Source organism: Rhinopithecus roxellana, chromosome 12 (assembly GCF_007565055.1).
Source record: "Rhinopithecus roxellana isolate Shanxi Qingling chromosome 12, ASM756505v1, whole genome shotgun sequence".
NCBI classification, from domain to species: domain Eukaryota; kingdom Metazoa; phylum Chordata; class Mammalia; order Primates; family Cercopithecidae; genus Rhinopithecus; species Rhinopithecus roxellana.
This window is the reverse complement of record NC_044560.1, coordinates 67561210-67578242: the sequence shown is the minus strand read 5'-3', so window position 1 is coordinate 67578242 and position 17033 is coordinate 67561210. Positions and strand designations below refer to the sequence as shown.

Genomic DNA, 17033 nt, shown 5'->3' with positions numbered 1-17033 from the left:
AGGAAAGGGGGATGGGGTAGCTTGGCCCTCACGCTATTGGAAAAGTACTTGAAATTCCTTGCATTCCTTTGCATTTAACAGCATGTTTACCTAATCACCGGCTTATTAGGATTAACACAAGTCATGCTTCAAGCTCATTTAGTGAAAACAAACTGACTCCTATAGACTCAGATTTTTCCTGATAACAGCCAAGGGTAAATTTCTAAGTAGTTCTCCTAATTTTTAGGAACGGTATTGGGAAAATATAAAGTTACAAACAAGCGAGTCTTTAGAATACATTAATTATATTCAATCTAGCCCATGGATCTGGATGTGGGCTGCCTGAGTTATGGACTACCCCTTTTCATTAAAGGGTTTCTCTACTAAAGTGACATGCCCACTAACCTGGTGATTAAAATAATAAATTATTATAGCCATCTCGCAGAGTGATGGAGACCCTTAGGCTTTACATTCTGATGAAAATACAGCGCTATTTTCTTAAATTACAAATTTAGCTTCAGAATCTTTCTTGTGCTTCATACAAGGTCATGTTCAATACATGTTTTTTAAACATATGCAAAGACTTTACTGAAGATATAAAAGCAATCGTTATCTTATTTTAATAGCTTAATTCACTGCTGTATCCCAATAAGTCCTGTTTGAATAATTGAGTACTTGAGCTAGGTTGTTCCCAGTGACTTTGGAGCACCTCTAAAAATACTGAATGGCATACACTCAGATATTAGGTAAATATTTCTTTATTAAATGGTTAATTTCATAAATAAAATCTTTTCACTGAATATAAAATTAAAATCATTTACAAATTATTCCAGTATTACATTTCCCCTCCCTCCCAAAAGCTACATTTTGATAAATAAAAACATTCAGTCTTAAAACACCTGATTTCTGTTTGCAGTTTAGAGTGCAGATAGCTGCCTCTCACAGACACTCATGGAGTGTCCCCCTTCAGGAAGGGATGGAATGCCCTCCCATTTACTTTTGTCAAAGGACGAATAAAAGCTTTATACTGTCCAACTAATCTTATTATCCCTTTTACGACTGTAGAACCCCAAAAGGAAAAAAGCCTAGAGAAAATATGCTTAGCAAATAATTTACAAACAGAAAACAGAAAGTCATCAACACCACAAGCTCCAAAATGAAGCAGTAACATGTGCTCCAATACTATGAAGCAAAGTATTCTCCAATCGTGGCTGCATTAGTGTCCATCTGCACCAGCACCCTTGGCAGTTTTGAAATACCTTAATGCTCCTCAAGAATGAGCAAGGAATCCCTTCTACAATGAGTCCCATCACCCACACCGCCCCCACCCATTTTCTCCATGATTCTGATTCTGACACTCTTCTCCCTTGTTTGTCTAGGTGTGCCCTGGAAACCCAGGTAGCATTTAGTCCCTAAATTTGTGAATATCATTGAACAGCCTGTAGAAGGGAAATGCTGCTTCATTGGCATGTGGGCAGTTGTAGTTGCATTTGCAGGACTGGATCATCATGACGTTCTTGGAAAATGTCTCCCCATCTTCGCAGCGGAACCGCATCTTCACAGTCCTTGTCAGCTGGGGCGTGCAGCATCGGCCGTCCACGCAGGAACCGCAGTACTTCGGCCGGTATTTCTTCACACTCGAACATCCAGCGTAAGTAAACCTAACTGGTTCGGGGGATTTCTTGGTCTTGCTGCATTTCTTGCCCTTCTGTAAGAGACAGGAGAGAAGAAAAGTTAGGGGTGATATTTCTCTTTCTTCAAAAAGAGATTCACATCCCACCCCCCTGCCAGGCAACAGTCTACACATCCCTGAAGGAACTTACTTTCAGGCTGCTGTACACTGGCTGTCCACAAGGCCGCACCTCACAAATCCGAGTTTCTTTCACAAGGCGGCACTCGGGGTTGTCATTGGTAACTCGTGTGGAGATACCAGTTCCACAGGTCTTTGAGCACTGGGACCATGAAGTTGTTTGAACAATACATTTCTGGCCATGTAAAGGGTTGTATAGGATGCGAGGCTCCATTCCAAAAACTAGAGAGAGAAATAAGAGGGAAGACTTCTCAGAGGCATACCCACACAAACAGGCTCAAGTACTCATTTCTACAAAGCTTCAGACCAGAAATGCATCTCAGTACAGTGTCTGAAGGGCTCAGTCTCCACTTACCAGGGAGCCGCTTCAGTGAGCTGCCTTTTCCAACTGCAATCAATTCATTGTTTCTCGTCAACTCCACCTCCGAGGCATCGAATCCCAGCTCCTTGCCAAGGAGGCCCTCCTGGTCGTCCATGGGGTCCTTGACACTATCCTCGTCACAGACCCACTCCTCGCAGCACTGCCCGGTAACTTTGACCAGCCGGGGGTTGGGACAGCCCAAGTTGGGGAGAGACAGTTCTTGGGGACACAGAGGAATGCAGCCCACGGCGCCATCAATACATGTGCACTGATGTTTACAGTTGGGCTGGAAACTTTCCCCGTTTTGGTAGATTCTGGAGTTATATTCACAGGGTCTGCCCTCTGACTGAGCTGCAAAGATCACCAAAAGAGAAAGGTAGAAGGGGATAAAGTTAAGATTCCAAACCACCGCCTGAAACTCATACATATTTTCTGCTGTTAAATTCAATTTATGGTAAAGTTCCCTACAATTCCCCGGAGACTCTAGACCAGAACAATAAGTTAGTCAGGAATCACTTTTCCGTATGCGCTTTCGTTGGGCCCAGACACACTGAATTGCATTCCAGACTGCTGAAATCATGTGCCTTTCTGCCAAGCTACCAACAACAAAGCATCACCATACATGGTCTCAAAATTACTAAACTTCTGGACTATGGGGACTAGTATTTTTTTTTAAAGGGGCCAAACCACAAGCATCTTACCTCTGCAGATCCCCTTCAGAGCGGTGGAGCTGGCGCCGAAGTTGCATTCCAGCCCCTTGGTGTGGTCGCAAGGCTGCGTTTTGCTGCAGTCCTCGTTGAGCTGCTTGGCGCAGACCTTACAGCAGCCGCAGCCGTCCCGGACCAGCCCAACTCCCGGCGCGCACTTGGGCGCCTCCAGGGGGCAGTGGCAGGCGGCGGGGCAGGTGGAGAGCGACTGGAAGGGGGAGAAGAAACGCGTGAAACGCGGCGCGGTGCGCAGGAGGGGCGCCGCGGCTGCTGCAGGAAAGGACGGGGGTCTCCGACCCTGTCGACGGGGAGCCTCTGACTTCGTCCAGCCGGGCCACCCCGGGAGGCTGCTCCCACCAAGAGGTCCCGACACGTCTTCGGAGGAAGGAGAGTGCTTAAAGAAACGGCTACCCGCAAACGGCCACGAACTTTTTATTTTATGTTTTCCTGCTGTGGGCAATCTGGGACCAGGGAAAGGGACTGAGAGCGGACGGGGAGTCGGTGGCAAAAGGAGAGTCCAACTCACCAGTCTGATCAGGTGGAGAAGGGTGACGGCTAAGGCGAGCGCCCTGGCGATGCGGGAGCTCATTGTGGCGCGCAGGAGTAGCCCGGGGCGAGCGCGGCAAGGAAGACGCCAACAAGCTGGTGCGCAGCGGCCAGGCCGTGCGCAGCGGGGTCGGGGTGGCGGCGCGGTGGACCGGGTGGGCAGGGAGGCGAGGGCTGGGCGGCGGGCGGGCGTCTTTCGCTCGAGGTCCGGGCGGAGAAGACGCGGAGGGCGCGGACGCTGCTCAGGGGCGCTCTCTCTCGCGGTCTGCCCAGGCGCCCCGGAGCCCGCCTTTTATATGGGCCGGCCGAGGCGCCGCGTGTTGCAGTGACGTCGGCTCTGTCTGCGCGTTCCAGAATTCTCAAACATCTCAGGAATGCTAGTTGGCGCGGGCTGCTGCCAAGCGCCTCCCCTGGCTCCATTGCACCTTTGTGTGTGTGTGTGTGTGTGTGTGTGTGTGTGTGTGTGTGTCCCGTCAAGAAAACAGTTCGTTTTTTCCACCTTAAATTACTTCTGTTGGGAAGGGTTCTTTGGGGCGTGATGGTGGTGATGGTGGTTGGAGGGTCGTGAGGGGAGAGGGGGGCCAGTTCAGAACTTTGCCTGGACTGGGTGGGTGGGAGGACCTGAGAGGGAGGAACAAAAGTCGTTTTGTTTGGTGATGCGAGTTGACCGGGCACGGAAGCCCTCACCCGGGAAGGCAGTGAGCTGTTTGCTTGTTTACAGCGAAGGTGAGAGGCAAGTTATCTGTTGAAAGAGTAGAACGTGGAAGAGGAGTGTGTCTCTGAGCCAGTAATATTTGTGGACTTCAAAGAGGCGTGTTCAGAACAAGTCCCAAAGCTTTGGCATGATGTTTATTAGCAAAATTCAGTGAATTGCAAATTAATACCCACAGTGGCATTTATGAATGAAAAGGCGAGGGGGGTGCGGGGGGAAACTTCCCCATCGTCTGGCAAATTCCCAGGCAGAGGTCTCCCCTACTCCTCCAGCCCTCCCCTTTTTTGGATATGTTGTACTTGTTTGTTTTTGGAGGTTCCCACTTTAGTTCCAGCCCACTGCCTGGGTTGGAAGTCTGAGAGGAAACGAACGCGGGGAGTTCTCCGGGAGGCTGACTTACACTTCCTCACGGATGCAGGAGACTGGGTAAGCCCTGCCCGCCTGCTTCCGCGGGCAGGAGGCTATGCTAACCAAGCAGTCAGCCAGAAGTGCAGGGGACCACCGTGGAGTGCTTTGGCCTGAAATCATCACCTGCAAAGACCGCAAGGCCAAACCAGATTACAGTACCATTATGCCCTATGAATCTCTGGGAAAAGCAGATTCCTTCAAGCTGGACGTTTTGTGGGGTTTTTCACTCCTTTCCTAGGGACCACTGGAAGCCTCCCATTTTAAATGAATTGCAATGCCTTTCTCTCCAAGTACAGAAAAGAGATTTAGGATGTAATATTTTGTAGTAAAAATGTCAGCAGATTTTAAGATCCTGTTCTACCTGCAACACACCCAGTAGAAGACCCCACCACAAGACAATTTACTTGAACATCACCAATACCGTTAGTGTGACTGATAACCTTTCCCTGCAAGTTTCAAAAACTTTTTGCATAATTTTAATAAAAATGATGTGAGACTCATATGCTCTAGGATAACTACTTGTCTTTTTAATGTTTAGGGCTGTTCAGACTTCATAATTTAGCAGTCTTGTTTAAAAAGGCCCTTAGTGCTAATGCTGACTTTCCTGATAAGCACAATGAGAAGCTGTCAGGATGAAAACACACTCCAGTGAAGAGAACTCTTGCAGGAAGGAGTTCAGTTTCATTCATTCCAAAGTGCCCTTTCATAAATGGAAGCAGCATTTGCTAGAGGGAGTGGGATTTCTAAAGCTCTGATGGAGGGTTAGGGTTGGGAGACTTTTCAAGACAGTGGATTGTCAGGTGTTACGCAAATACAGTGAGGAAAGTCTGGGCCCAACATGTACACAGGTTAATACATCAATTATTATTTACAAAACATTGTTTTTTCTGCCATTTCATTATTGTTTCCTTCTTAATGAAGTGATTGCGGGACGGGAGCGGGGAGAAGGGGTGTAGCCACAGTATGTGTTGAACAGAGGGAGATGGTAGAGAGAGAATGGAGAGGAGGATTCCTGGCTTCTGTTGTGGCGTCTTTTCTATTTGACTTCATGGTTGTAAGTATTTCCAGATGGTGAATCAGACACCAGACGTAACAATATTTCCATATTTGGGTATAGCAGTAGCCTGCGTTTTTAACATTTTTCTGCCTCTGTTATCCAACCACAAAGCATTCTTGACAGCTTCAAATGTTGTTAAATATAGATTTAACTTCTCTTCCCAGAGCAGGAAATTCTTTGGAATTCCTTGTTTTTCATGCAATCTGTCTATCATGATTTAAAATAAAAGCACAGTGGATCATCCAACTGGCCGTATATACCTTAATTGGAGGTTGGGGATGGGGGACGGCAGAGATCCAGTCTGCCGCACTGCGTTCAAACACAAGCCATTCCAGAGATTCCTTTAAAGTCACATTAAAGTTTTCTAACAAGGGTGTGTGGGTTTGTTTCTGGACTTCAACTGGGGAATCCTGAGGATGAGTTTGCCCCAGAGGAGAAATTTAGAGAACCTTACCGTTAGCTGCCCATTTAAAGCAGGGAGTGTGTTGTGCGATGGGGGTGGGAGGTTGGAGCAACAGGGCCAGGAGATGTGGGAGTGGGAGACACTAGAGTAACCTATGTGCACAGCCTCTCCATATACCATGTGCTGATGCGCCTGCTAGTAATCGACGACATTAAGCAAGAGAAACAGCGGCTCCTCAAGTCCTGCCCAAAGACCGTCCAGAAACCCAAGCCTCCGGTCGCCTTCTCGCCGCCTCCGCTGGGAGCTGCAGATCAGTTCAAGTTGACGGACAGGAGGCGAAATGTGCAAATGTTTATGGGTAAGTGTTGCTTCGGGTGCTAATTCTGTATGGCTCTTTTGCTAGTTTCTCCTTCACCCTCCCCATACGGGTGCCCCAGGAGGAAATAAACGGGCTGCCTTGTTTCCTTGGGTTGCAATCCACGGAGAACGGGCTGCTTGTCTTCTGCAGCTCCTGGCTACGGGCTGAGCGATGGGGACGTCTCTCACCCGCTGTTGCCAGGGAATTTTAGGTTACCTAATGAAGGGCTCACTGTCTGGCGGCAACCGAGAATAATAACGGTAAATCTGGCGACTCCGGTTTCCTAGCCCTAGGAAGGCTCTCAGACTAGAGTGCATCAGAGTCACCTGGAGGGCTAGTTAATGGTTCCTGGGTCCTACCCCAGAGTAGTTACAGGTCTAACAAGTCCCCAGGTGATGGTGATGATGCTGGTCCGGAGATCACACCCTGAGAACCACTGCCCTGGACGACCGGAGTGCCTGTAGTAGGGGTGTTGTGTGTGTGTCTTCAGAGATACTCGCCTGCACACCCAATCTCACAACTTCACTCTTCATGGCCACCTTAATGAACAGAACTTATGGTGTCTGCAAAAGACCCCGTACCATCCCATTTCTCTCCTCCACCCTTTCCCCGCCCCCATCCCCTTGGCATGATAGCCCGGAGCTCCCCAGGAAGCTAGGATCCTGGTGGCGGCGGCAGGAACTGGGTGGCCGACGCGCAGAGAGGGCGGTCGGCTCCGGGACCCCTGCGAAGGGAGCGGACAGGGTCTGCACGGCGGGAGGGCGCCGGACCCGAGGCATCCGGACGCGCCTGCCCGGCTGCTACCGCCGCCCCCTGCCGGCCACCCCGCCCGCGCGCCCACAGTCACAGCGGTTGCCAGGACTCGAGGTTTCCGGCGGCGCGCGGCGCAGGACGCTTCCAACCCCGGCCCATATTTGGTGAAAGTCTTTCAAGACTCCGTCATCCAGCTTTAGGGGGCAGTGGCGACGGCGGTGGCGGTCCTGCGACCGGGCCGGGCAGCCTTGCGACTGCCGCGTTCCTGAAAAGTGCACCGCGGCCGCCCGCGCCCAGGCCTCCCTCCGCGCGGGACCCCGGAGCGTTGCGGGCGGCGGGGTAGACCCGCGCATTTCGATCCCAATCCACCCCTCTGAGGACCGAAGTCCGCCCTGCCCTGCGTGGGAGGCTGGCGCGGAGGGCGCCGAAGCCCAATTGTGTCACTTTTCCCGTCCACCCCACTGTTGACTCGTCCTCCCAGCGGGGCAGCGAGTTGCCGTGCTGTGCCAGACATAGAGGGTGCGCCCGGCGCGAGGGTGTGGGGCTGTGTGTGTGTGTGTGTGTGGAGGGGGGTGTTCGGAGGATGGCGTTTGCGTGGACACCAAGCGCACCCGAGAGCGGGACGTGGAACCGATTCTGAGGAAAAGCCCCGAAGGGCCTGGATGCCATTATCCCCAGAAGGGACACATGGTAGAGCTGGCTCTTCGGTTTCTCCTGGCCTCCCACGACCCCTTCCCCTCTTCCTCCTCGAGAAGTTCCGCTTGTGGGGAGCCCTGGATAGGAAGTCCTGGCTCTGCCATCAGTAGCCTGTGGCCTTGGGGATGCTGCCCATCCTCTGGGGACCTTGCCTGCTTCTCAGTAAATTGGGAAAGGAGACAGCAAGTAGTAAAGGCAGAGCAGCTTCTTTCAGGGCCAAATTTCATGTCATCCCCTCTGATAATGACAGAAATTAACACATTATATAGGGTTCACATAGGTTGGGCACCACTTTAAAATGCCTTCTATATATTGATTCGTTTAATTCTCAGATGCCCACTGAAGCAGGTCCTCTTGGTGACACCATTTTCTATCTAAACGAAGAAATGGAGGCATGGAAGGTAAGTGACTAGCCAAAGGTGACTCACCTAGCCCGCAGCGAAACCGGATTTGGACCCAGATCATAAGGTCTCATACTTAACCACTGTGCCATACTGCCTGCTCTTCATCTCTTACCTCAGACATTCAGGCCCATACCTCTCTCCTGGAAATTTACCTTTATTTAACTCTATCACAGCTTATCCAGATAGTCTAGGTGAAATGCATCAGATATAAAAAATAGTTAATAAATTAACTGAAGCTGTGCTAACTCCTGAGAATTGCCTAATGTACTGGCTCTTAGGAAGGAGGGAGAAAAGGAGTGTTGTATTTTAACAGAAAAGGTCTTAATGCATATACATTTATGGAGTGATCTTTAAGCACCTTGGCAGGCTGGTGGGGAAGATATTTAGGACCTCTGGGGTTCTTTTGACACCTCATAAGCCACATTGTTCAGGCAATCCCTACTCCTGGAATAAGGCTTGGCCTGGGGGGAATTGAATTTGTCACTGAGATAAAGGTTTCAGCATCACTTACTTGATGGTTTGTCAGTCTGGGTGTTCATTGTGGACCCAGTCTGTTTTTGTTGTTGGGTTATTTTTTGAAACATGGTCTAGTTCTGTCACCCAGTCTAGAGTGCAGTGGCATGATCTAGGCTCACCATAGCATTGACCCCCTGGGCTCTTGACCATCCACCCACCTCAGCCTCCTGAGTAGCTGGGACTACAGGCACACACCACCACACCCAGCTAATTTTTGTAGAGCTGGGGTCTCCCCATGTTGCTCAGGCTGGTTTTAAAGTCCTGGGCTCAAGTGTTCCATCCATCTCGGCCTCCCCAAGTGCTGGGATTGCAGGTGTGAGCCACTGCACCAGGCTCCCCATCTGTTTTTAACCTGTTTTCTCCCCACCTATGTTATAATTACTCATATATATATGTGTGTATATGTGTGTGTCTGTGTGTGTGTGTGTGTGTGTATATATATATAATAGAGATGAGGTTTCACCATGAATCCCAGATTTATTCAGAGCCTGTGATGTGTCATGGCACAGTGCTAAGTACTGGTGACATGAAAAAAAGGATTTTAATATTGCATATCCCCTGGAGGACTCTAAGGCATATTGCAGAAGTGGGTACATAAATGCTGTGTGGATACTTCACTGCCTGAGAGGAGTTAGGGGGAACAACTAATCTGGGGCTGAAAGGATGAACAGGAGTTGGATAGCAGGGCAGGACATTTGAGAGGAAGGGAACAGGGCCTTGACCGGGCATAACAACCAGTCTGATGCGCTGGACCATAGCATAGGATTCCTTCTGAAAACTGGCAAGAGATGTCAGTTGGGACCATCTGCGAATGGCCTTGCTGTCATGGCATTGGAACTTTGCAGAGTGAGCCATGTGAGCTTTTTGCCTACGTTTCCTTGTCTATAAGATAACAGGGCCAGGCGCAGTGGCTCACGCCTGTAATCCTAGCACTTTGGGAGGCCGAGGTGGGCGGATCACGAGGTCAGGAGATCGAGATCATCCTGGCTAACACGGTGAAACCCCATCTCTACTAAAAATACGAAAAAAAATTAGCCAGGCGTGGTAGCGGGCACCTGTAGTCCCAGTTACTCGGGGAGGCTGAGGCAGGAGAATGGCGTGAACCCAAGAGGCGGAGCTTGCAGTGAGCCGAGATCACACCATTGCACTCCAGCCTGGGCGACAGAGTGAGACTCCGTCTCAAAAAAAAAAAAAAAAAAGATAACTGGATTCTCCCAGCTTAGAGGACACACACTCAAGTGCCTGCCTGCACTTGACATCTAGCTTTGCTAGATGTCAGCCAGGTAACACCATGCCATGCCTCAGGATTAGTGCTGGCTGATATTTGGCCTCGGCCTTGGGAGCCATGGGGACACTGGGACCATCTATGAGGGGCTGAATGGTTACTAGCTGAAAATGTAGGTTCACTGTTTGCCTATTTTCTCATTTTATTTTATTATTTATTTATTTATTTATTTATTTATTTATTTATTATTATTTATTTATTTATTTTGAGAAGGAGTCTCATTCTGTTGCCCACGTTGGAGTGTGGTGGCACGATCTCGGCTCACTGCAACCTTCTCCTCCCAGGTCCAAGTGAGCCTCCTGCCTCAGCACCACTAGTAGCTAGGATTACAGGCATACACCACCACGCCCGGCTAATTTTTGTATTTTTAGTGGAGACAGGATTTCACCATGTTGGCCAGGCTGGTCTCAAACTCCTGACCTCGTGATCTGCCCACCTTGGCCTCTCAAAAGTGCTGGGATTGCATGCAGGCATGAGCCACCGCACCTGGCCTATTTTCTCATTTTAAAAAGAGATACTAGAGAGCTGGATTTTTATGTGAAGTCTTCAAAATTTTAAAATGTTGGCATTTAATTACAATGTTAAAATGCCATCTAGGCCAATCCTTGGAAAACTCAAGAGGACAATGTCAGTGGGTGCCAGTTGTGATCTCCGGACTGAATATCTCTAAGAATCTGTCCTGCTCCACCATTCTGTAACTCCCAGCCACCTGTGAAATTGTAGGCAAAAGCACCCTGGGCTCCATTTAATTGTCAAGTTGACTAGACTTTTTTAAAGAATCAGGGCTGCTACTTAACTCTTGGTTGTAGGCATTTATATCCTATCAACAAAATTGGAATTGGTGGCTTTTTACAAATTTTCTGCTTCGTCTACTCTCCAGCCACTACTCTGTGTCCCTCCTTCCTGCCCCTGAATTGATGTTGTAAGCAGCTGGCATCGCCTTGGCAGTAGTATAGGAAACACTTTTTTAGGGCATCTGTATCCCATGGGAACTCTATCTGTTTATTTCCTTCACCTGGCATCTATCCACAGGAAGCCAGCATTCCTAACTCCCTTACCTTACAGCACTTCTTGTTTTGTGATAACACAGAAACATTTTATTGGAAAGGACTGGAAGGCACCTCTCCCACCACACCCTGCAATCTATCTTCTAGAGATGATTGAGCAATATGAAATATAATAATTATAAGTCATTATCAAATGGATTGGCTCCAGATTGAGAGATTCAGCAATTAACCTCTGTCTTTCATGTTTTATTTCTGGAGGTACCTGTCTCTTAACCGACCACTAACATCACACATAGCACATCCAGAATTTAGAAAGGATTTGCCCACAGTAGGTGGGCACACAGATTCTACAGAGAGATTGAAGTGATTTATTTGTGACAAATTTTTGCAAGTCTTGGGGATTGAGTGTAAGGGAGTATTCAAGCAGTTGGACTTATGTGAAATAAGACATAAGACATATTTACTGCTCAGCCTGATGCCTGGCACATAGTAAGTGCTTAATAAATTACAATTATTCCTACTGCCAAGCACCACCATTATCTTCACTTTCACTACAATTAACATAGAATGAGCTAGTCTTATTATCTAGAGAATACTTTCTATTCTTTAGAACTCTAGTTATAAAATCAATAAAATTCTTTGGTATATGGTATATAGATGATGTGATTAAAAGGATCCATCCAGCCAGGTATTCTGGCTGCACTGAGACACCAGTGACTATCTAAAAAACCACTCAAATGGTCTTACCCCTCATGGCACTGGGACTTTGCCTACAGACAGTGGTGAGCCATGTGAGGTGTTGCTTTGGTTTCCTCATCTATAAGATGATAGGATTGCACCAGCTCAGGAGTGATGCACTCAAGTGCCCCAGGAATCAGAGAGGCAAAAAATGCCATGCCTGAGCGTTAGTGCCAGCTGACACTTGGCCTTAACACTGGGGAGACATGGGGATAGTTGGAAGCATCTGTGGGGCCTGGGCTTTGCCTACCATTGGCTAAATAGTTAGTATACACAATCTCATCTGATCTTTATAAACAACTCTGTAGGGTATTTTATTTCCATTAAAAAGATGAGAAAATTGAAGCTTTGCTAGATGTCAGTAATTGGTACAAGGGGGCAGCGTTGTTAAGGTAGAGCAGAATACCTGTTTCAAAGACCATTCCTTTCAGGGAGAGCATGGTATTTGTCCTTCATGAAATCTGCCTTAAAGTTCAGGAACTTGCCTGCAACTTCTTGACTTCCCCTTAACAACTGACTGTGAATCTGTCACTTAAATATTGTTCTAAATGTCTCTTTAGCTCATGTTTTCAGTAATTGTGGCCCACAGTTTCTTAATGAGAGTCTGGTAATAAACAAGTTAAACAATGAAAAAGGGTTCTCTCCTTAGGGCCCTTGCCTGAGCTTGTTTCTATTTCCTCTGGGAGGAAAAAAGAAAGAGATGTGTCAGAACAGAGGTGGAACTTCTCAGAGATTGAGAGATCCGTCTACTGTAACTTAGTCATCACCATCAATTTTGTTACCTGAGGCAGGCGGAGCTGCCACCTCCCACAGCCTGTGGTTGTCCTCACAACAGAGTTACTAAGCACGGAGCCCTCCAGGCCCCTGCCAAGCACACCCAGCGTGTGCCTTAAGCAAGGTGTCCCTGAGTGTTGAATGTTGGGTGGGGGGTGCCCAAGGTTATGGCAATAAAGAAAAAACATAGTGCCAGGGGCTTCTCTGAAATCATTTACCCCTTCTTTTGTAGTTAGGTTTTAGCTTTCAAAAGAAAAAAACAAAAGCTTGTAAACAGTTCATTCTAAAAGGACAAAGGCAATATGTATTGTATGCTTAAAATTTCCAAGGTTCTGGAAAATGTCTGGGAGAATTAGAAAGTGTAGACTATATGCTAAAGCGTTGCAACCCAGAAGATAGATGATTCAGTTCATTCTAATAAACATGACATGTATGGTTTGCTTCATGCTAGGCAGCAATGCAAAGAGGAATAATATATGGACTTTGCTTCATGGCTCTAGCTGCCCAGGGGAGATGTAGATGCTTAAACAGATAATACAATACTGTGGATTACAGCTCTAGAAGCAGTGCAGCTTTGGGAGTACAGACAAGGGATGTCCAACTCTGAGTCTCACCCTTTAAAGATGTGAAGTCTTGTTAGTGTGTGTATTTTTATGGCTGAGAGGGATTGGGCACAGTTATTCCCTAACATACACGTTCCCTTTGAAGCTGGGGACTGCAAGGAATGTGCACATTCCTGAGAGATTAGAAAACATCTAAAAGTGAGAACTTTCAGGTGAGCCTCTTAAAATGCATTGATTACAGATGGGACCAACCCTTTGGGTGCTATTGAAAATTCTTATCATTATGGATCCTTCTTTCAGAAGGGGAAAGAGAAGGGAAATGACATTTATAGGGCACCTGCCATGGACCAAATGCCTTACAGGTTCCCGTTCAGGAGAGCCCTCTGAGATGAGCTTTTTGGCTTCTTTCTAAGCTTAGGGAATGAAGGCTCAGAGAAGTTAAGCAACTTGTCCAGGATCAGACAGTTAGAATGTGACCAAACAAGGATTCTAACCCAGGCCTGTCTGACTCCAAGTTCTGTCCCCTTTCTACATTTCTGCTATGCAGTCCTGATTCCTTGAGTTTTCACTCCCTTTATGAGTGTTTGCCATTTTTGTCTCTCTCTCTTTTTTTTTTTATTGTTACCACCACTTCGCCTTTATAGAGCCAGCCCTTTGCACTTTCCTTAACACTTTCAGATGTGCTGATTGAAGTCTTTGAGCCACTGGTGACTCTTTAGCTTTTAAAAAGAGGTGCAGATTAAAGTGAATGGGATAGTTGCCATCATGTGAACATTCCTGTCACCATCATAATGATCAGAGAACAGGCATGGTGATAACCTGCACTTACCTTTGCTTCTTTGCTAGGCACTGTGTAGAATGATTTAGACATATGGAATCTCTGTTTTCCAGGGACAGATAACAGATTCCAGAGGATATGGTGCAGTATAATTAAAAATAACTAAGGAAGTATGATTTTCTTATTTTGTATTTGAAAAATGGATGGGAGTTTCCACGGGCAGTCTGAGGCTGCACTAGAGTACTATGCTGTAACCTGGAAGACTGCTCTGAGAAGGAAGTTAGATGACTACATGAAGAAGGTGTTAGACAAGTGCACTGAGGTGTGTGTGTGTGTGGCAGTGTGTGTGTTGGAGGGAGGAGGTTAAGGATCAGAGGTATGGAATAAGCAAGGGAGAGAAGGCTCAGAAACAAAAATAGAAAGTATCAGGCATTAGGAGAAGACAAGCTGAACTCTAGAGGCATTGAGGCCACGTGGTAGGAAGAATGAATGCAGGGGTCAGAGGGTACACTTGCTATGGTGCGACTCAGGTTAACCACCTAATCTCACGGGGTCTGAGTCTCGTCGGTGGTAAAACAGAAATAATAATATCTCACAGAATTATTGGGAGGACGGAATGAAGTCTTGTTTCAGCTCTCCAGAAACTGAGATGTGCCCTACAAATGTTTGTGATCAGCATCAGCTTGGTTTAAATCTGCAGCTCCTGGAGAGCCTTTGGGCAAGAGCTGCAACCCTTAAAGCTGGGGCCAGAGAAGAAGGTAGAGGACGAAGATGGGATTGGAAACAAACTCAGGGAAAATTTCTGAAATGACGGAAAGTGAGAATTTAGACAATTTCTGCCTGAAATCACCTCTGCAGCTATTAGTTATTAACCCACCTAGAACCAAATGCAATTAATTTAGCACCATGTTGGAAAGCTTGGAACATGAACCATATCCTAGGGCCTAGGTTTTGATCCTTTGTAAAGGCTTCTCTTTTGGAACCCAATTTGGTGTCAGTACATAGGAACTAACAAGTGTGCTGAGTTGTGAGTCATCGGCAGTCTGCTTTCTTCCAGAACATCGTGGGAAAAGGATGGACAGACTGCTTCAGATAAAACCTGGACCCACTCAAACTCTCACTGTAGACTGGAAACAAAACAAATCAACTTTAAAAATAATGTTTTAAAAATCTAATTGAACTCAGGAGACGTAAGTCTCTGTTCTTTGGTTTCAATGTGGATCCGAAGTCTTGTTTTGTTTACTGTTCAGTCTTCAGGCAATCACATCAGGTGTTATTTACAACCCTGTAGATTCTTAGGGAGTTCACACGTGCCTTTTAAAGCACGTTTGTGAAACGATTGTACCATACTAGGGTTTGGGGATACAAAGATGACAGATGTGGTCCCTGACTTTGAGGACGACACAGTCTAGAGGAGTGAGAGCTTGCGTAATTAGTGTGTATATAAATACCATGCAATAAGTGACTTCATAAAGGTACAGTATACATGAGCAGCTTTAGGAGCCCTGCCTGAACACTGCCCCACACTGGGGTGAAGTCTTCTTGTCACACTGGATGGTGAGTGCTCTTGAGACTTCCAGTGCTTCCTCCATAAGGCTTGGAAGGGCAAGCTGTGTTTTTCTCTGCTTGGATATAATTTATTATGCTTTGGACATAGTATCAGCAAAGACTTGAGGATCCTTTAATAAGGATCCTTTATGAACTTGTGTTCATAAGGAGTTGCATATTTTTATTTTAAAAGTCTTGGCACTTCCTTTTGGTAAGCAATCTAGGCTTCCTAATGTGCATAGCCTTTTGGGTAAACCTGTGTCTTCTGGTGTTCTAACGATAGCTAGTGGATATGTGAATTACATTCTTGGTCTTACTTGAAATGGTGCAAGGTTTCTGTTGTATAGTGTTAAAGGTGCATCTGATTATTTGAAGCCCTTTCCTAGGCAGTGGGCACAGTGGATAAGAAGGGAGAGCATACTGGGTAAAATGACAATGCTCCAGGATTCCATTACATTTAGTGGCATTTTGGGATATTGTTTTATTTTATTCCACTGTTGTTCATGATGTGCCATCTGTCTTTATTTCCTTTCCTTTGTTCATTTTGGGTTTAATTCTCTCTTATTTGTCTAGTTTCTTAATATGGAAGCTGAGGTCACTGGTTGAAAACATTTTCTCTCTATTATAAGCACTTAATGCTATAAGTTTCCTTCTACTCCTGCTTCAGCTGCATCCCACAAATTTTGACATGTTGTGTTTTTATTTTCAATCTGTTTAAAAGACTTTCTAATTTCCTTTTTTATTTTTTATCTTTTTGACTCAGGTTATTTAGAAGTGTGTTATTTAGGATACTTGGATCTTTTCCAGGTATGACTCCATTATTTATTTCTAGCTTCATTTTATTGTGGTCAGAAAATAAACTGTGTATGACTTGAATTATTTTATACTTCTTGAGACTGGTTTTATGGCCCAGAATATAATCTATCTTGAAAAGAATGTCTAGTCCGCTTTTGTGGGTGGAGTGATCCATACATGTCAGTTAGGCAAAATTGTTTGATAGTGTTGATTTTTTTTGTCTACCTATTCTTTGGAATTGAGAGGGGAATATTGAAATCTCCAACCACAATTATTAATATGTCTATTTTTATTTTTAGTTCTCTTAGGTTTTGCTCGATGTATTTTGAGCTTATGCTGTTAGATGGATAAATATTTAGAATTGCTATATCCTCTGGATAAATTGACTCATCTGTAATTATGAAATGACTCTTTCATTTCATAATTAGTCTGTTTTCACACTGCTGAGAAAGACATACCTGAGACCGGGCAATTTACAAAAGAAAGAAGTTTATTGGACTTATAGTCGCACATGGTTAGAGAGGCCTCACAATCACAGTGGAAGGCAAAAAGGAGCAAGTCACATCTTACGTGGATGGCACCAAGCGAAAAGAGAGCTTGTGCAGAGAAACTCCCTTTTTTTTTTTTTTTTTTTTTTTTTTGAGACGGAGTCTCGCTCTGTCACCCAGGCTGGAGTACAGTGGGGCAATCTCAGCTCACTGCAACCTCCACCTCTCGGGTTCAAGCAATTCTCCTGCCTCAGCTTCCTGAGTAGCTGGGACTACAGGTGCGTGCCACTACACCTGGCTAATTTTTTGTATTTTTAGTAGAGACAGGGTTTCATTGTGTTAGCCAG

The 17033-nt window shown here is 46.2% G+C and overlaps 1 protein-coding gene and 1 long non-coding RNA gene across 2 annotated transcripts in view; one reads left to right on the top strand and one right to left on the bottom strand.

The window, feature by feature from the left end:
- Positions 1-719: 719 nt before the first annotated feature.
- Positions 720-3695, bottom strand: CCN1 (cellular communication network factor 1). The gene is made up of 5 exons (XM_010382560.2): positions 3384-3695; positions 2852-3065; positions 2145-2501; positions 1803-2011; positions 720-1687 (listed from the first exon to the last, which is right to left on the bottom strand). The coding sequence occupies exons 1-5, from the start codon at positions 3444-3446 to the stop codon at positions 1385-1387; spliced, it is 1146 nt and encodes a 381-aa protein (XP_010380862.1). The 5' UTR covers positions 3447-3695; the 3' UTR covers positions 720-1384.
- Positions 3696-6090: 2395 nt separating this feature from the next.
- The window catches only part of LOC115900685, a 116427-nt gene continuing 105484 nt past the window's right edge, over positions 6091-17033 (top strand). Inside the window, exons 1-2 of the long non-coding RNA XR_004060347.1 lie at positions 6091-6341; positions 8123-8191. This is a non-coding gene — a long non-coding RNA (uncharacterized LOC115900685). The remainder of the gene's footprint in view (positions 6342-8122; positions 8192-17033) is intronic.